The 3,250-nt window shown below is 39.8% G+C and overlaps 2 protein-coding genes across 2 annotated transcripts in view; both read left to right on the plus strand.

Annotated features, from left to right (window-relative positions):
• The window catches only part of LOC116336023 (protocadherin alpha-C2-like), a 188,698-nt gene that overhangs the window by 44,570 nt on the left and 140,878 nt on the right, over positions 1–3,250 (plus strand). The window lies entirely within an intron of this gene.
• On the plus strand, positions 19–2,864 carry LOC116336054 (protocadherin alpha-8-like). Its single transcript, XM_031759844.2, has 2 exons — positions 19–2,376; positions 2,853–2,864. Exons 1-2 carry the CDS (start codon positions 19–21, stop codon positions 2,862–2,864), a joined length of 2,370 nt encoding a protein of 789 aa, XP_031615704.2.

A 3,250-nucleotide genomic window follows, 5' to 3' on the forward strand; every position in this document is an offset into this window, starting at 1 on the left:
AACATTAAGGATAAGACCATGGAACAAAGAAAACGTGAACGAGAAATAGCGAGAGGATATCTGTTTGGATGTGCAGCTGCTGTGCTTTTGTGGACTGTAGCATCAGCGCAATTACGGTATTCGATCTCTGAAGAAGTTGAAGACGGAACTATGGTTGGAAACATAGCAAGAGATCTGGGATTAGATAAAAACACGTTGAAAGACCGGAAGTATCGGATTGTTTCAAGTAATGCGGATCCCCTTTTCTATGTGAATCCAAACGACGGCGTTCTGTATGTGAGCAGAAAGATTGACAGAGAGGAGGTGTGTGCGCAGAGCAGTGCGTGTGTAATAAATGTCAAAACAGTGCTAGAAAACCCGCTGGAGGTCCATTATGTGGAAGTGGAGGTTGTAGATATAAATGACCATGAGCCCATTTTCCACGAAAAAGACAAGAAATTGGAGATTTCAGAGTCAGTGTTGCCCGGAGCACGAATCCAGCTAAAAGCTGCGCTTGATCGAGACATTGGTCAGTTTTCCGTGCAGCAGTATAAACTTAGCAACAACGACCATTTCCGTTTGGAAGTTAAGGATAAAGGAGACGATGGTAAAATACCTATTTTAGTTGTTCAAAAATCTTTAGACAGAGAAATAGCAGGAAGCCATTCACTAATACTGAGGGCCCTTGATGGGGGCAAACCTCCGAAATCAGGTGACATGAATATCCTGGTAAATGTTTTGGATATTAATGATAACGCACCTGCTTTCCCTAAACATGATTATTCTTTTACACTCAGTGAAAATATTCCCCTCGGAACAATAGTCGTACAAGTAAATGCAACGGATTTGGATGATGGGCCTAACGGAGAGATAGTTTACTCATTTAGCAACAGTATGAATCAAAATATATTAAATCTATTTGACATTAATTCAATGACAGGGGAAATAACTGTTAAAAATTTAATAGATTACGAAGAAAGGGACAAATATGAAATAGAAATCCAGGCATCAGATAAAGGTTTGGCTCCTCTTAGCACAGAAAAAAGCGTCATAATCAAGATAGTTGATGTAAATGATAACGCACCTGAGATTGAGGTTACTTCGTTTTCAAATTCCATCCCTGAAGATTCCAGGCCTGGAACTACAGTAGCTCTTATTAGTATAAATGATTTGGACTCTGGTCTTAACGGAAAAGTGATCTGCAGTCTCAATAAAAATGTACCCTTCAGCCTGTCGCCATCTTTACAGGACAAAATGTTTTCATTAGTGACCAAATCCCCTCTGGACAGAGAGAAACAGTCACAATATGAGTTGACAATAACGGCAAAAGACGCAGGTCAGCCACAGTTATCATCTGAGAAGACAATAAGCGTTACGGTGTCCGATGTGAATGACAATAGTCCAGAGTTTTCACTGAGCCCATATACTTTCTATGTTACTGAGGGGAACAATCCAGGAGCTTCAGTTTTTTCTGTTAAAGCCTCTGATCGTGATGAGAATGACAATGCGCGCATTTCCTATCATATTATCAGAGACGGAAGTGAAGATAATAAATTCACTTCATTTCTAAACATAAACTCTGAAAATGGCAACGTTTTAGCGTTGAAAAGTTTTGATTTTGAAACGCTGAAAACTTTCCAATTCCAAGTTGTTGCCTCAGATTCTGGAACTCCGTCATTAAGCAACAATGTCACAGTCAACGTCTTCATCCTAGATCAGAACGATAATGTTCCAGTCATGCTGTATCCACTCAGCTCCAACGGCTCTGCTCAAGGTGTGGAGGAGATTCCCCGAAACGTCAACGCAGGACACTTGGTGACTAAAGTCAGAGCCTATGACGCTGATATAGGATATAATGGCTGGTTGCTCTTTTCACTGCAGGAAGTGACTGACCACAGTCTCTTTGCTTTGGACCGCTATACAGGACAGATCAGAACACTTCGCTCATTCACAGAGACAGACGAGGCTGAGCATAAACTGCTCGTACTGGTCAAAGACAACGGCAACGTTTCTCTCTCAGCAACAGCTACAGTGATTGTCAAACTTGTGGAGCCCAAAGAGGCTTTTGCAGCTTCTGATGTTAAAAGTGCAGCAAAAGATGATGAGGACAGTAATGTCATATTTTACCTCATGATATCTTTGGGCGCAGTTTCTGTACTTTTTCTCGTCAGCATCATCGTGCTGATTGCAATGCAGTGCTCCAAATCCACAGACTATACGTCTAAATATCTGCCAGAGACTAATTATGATGGGACACTGTGTCACAGCATCCAGTACAGATCAGGAGAGAAGCGGTACATGCTAGTTGGACCCAGAATGAGTATAGGATCTACTATAGTTCCGGGCAGTCATGCAAATACTCTAGTGCTGCCTGATAGGAGAAGGACATCTGAAGAGGTAAGAGATATTAAAAGTTTTTATTTTGTTTTACGAAATAAGCATATTTCTATTCATGAATTTGTGATGGCTTAAGAAAGGTTACGTATTCATAACCAGACCTCTTACAAAAAACCCTAATGTGTTTCTGGCAACATATGCAGTATTTTATGTCCTAAAACATTTTTCCACGTTTGTCATATTTTGAAGCTTCTTAACCTGACACATTTATAATATACTTATGTTTATCTAATATATGTAAATATCAATCCTTATACAATCATCTTAACCGGCCGTAGTTTTCCTTGTGGTTTGTAATTGCTGTCCATGGTGCTGAAAAGGATTCCCATGCTTTCTCTGTTCCTCGAATATTACAAGTACAAAAAGACAAACGTACTGTTTGTAGATAATTTAACGTATTGTTTTGGCTTTAGAAAATAACGTTAGATCATTTTCTGAAAGGCCGTGTTTTTGGTTTTTGTTTTTGTTTTTATTAGGGGAAGCATTGAGATCTCTTATTGACTCTGGACACCACATCTTTATCTTGTCTTGTGGCTTGACAGTAAGAGTTGTAGCCAAGTATAAAACAATTTTGCATTAAACAGATGTGATAAAAACTGGACGAATTCTCTGCTGTGAGACACCTGCTCGCATGGTGTCAGTGCGATAACAAAAATCAGCAGCTCAAGCTGTTGTCGTCATAACTTTGTAATCCGTCCTCCTCACACCAGTCTCAGTACAACATTAGCACGGTTTTTCTGTTCTTATTCTAGTCTGCGTTTGCCTCATTTTACCTGTTTAAAAAGGGAGTATTTGTAATCAGGTAACCCCTGGAGTCTTTTTTAAACGTCAAAGAACTATTTGTGATGGATTACTGGTGATTTTGGATAGAACC

Source organism: Oreochromis aureus, linkage group 2 (genome assembly GCF_013358895.1).
Source record: "Oreochromis aureus strain Israel breed Guangdong linkage group 2, ZZ_aureus, whole genome shotgun sequence".
Taxonomy (NCBI): domain Eukaryota; kingdom Metazoa; phylum Chordata; class Actinopteri; order Cichliformes; family Cichlidae; genus Oreochromis; species Oreochromis aureus.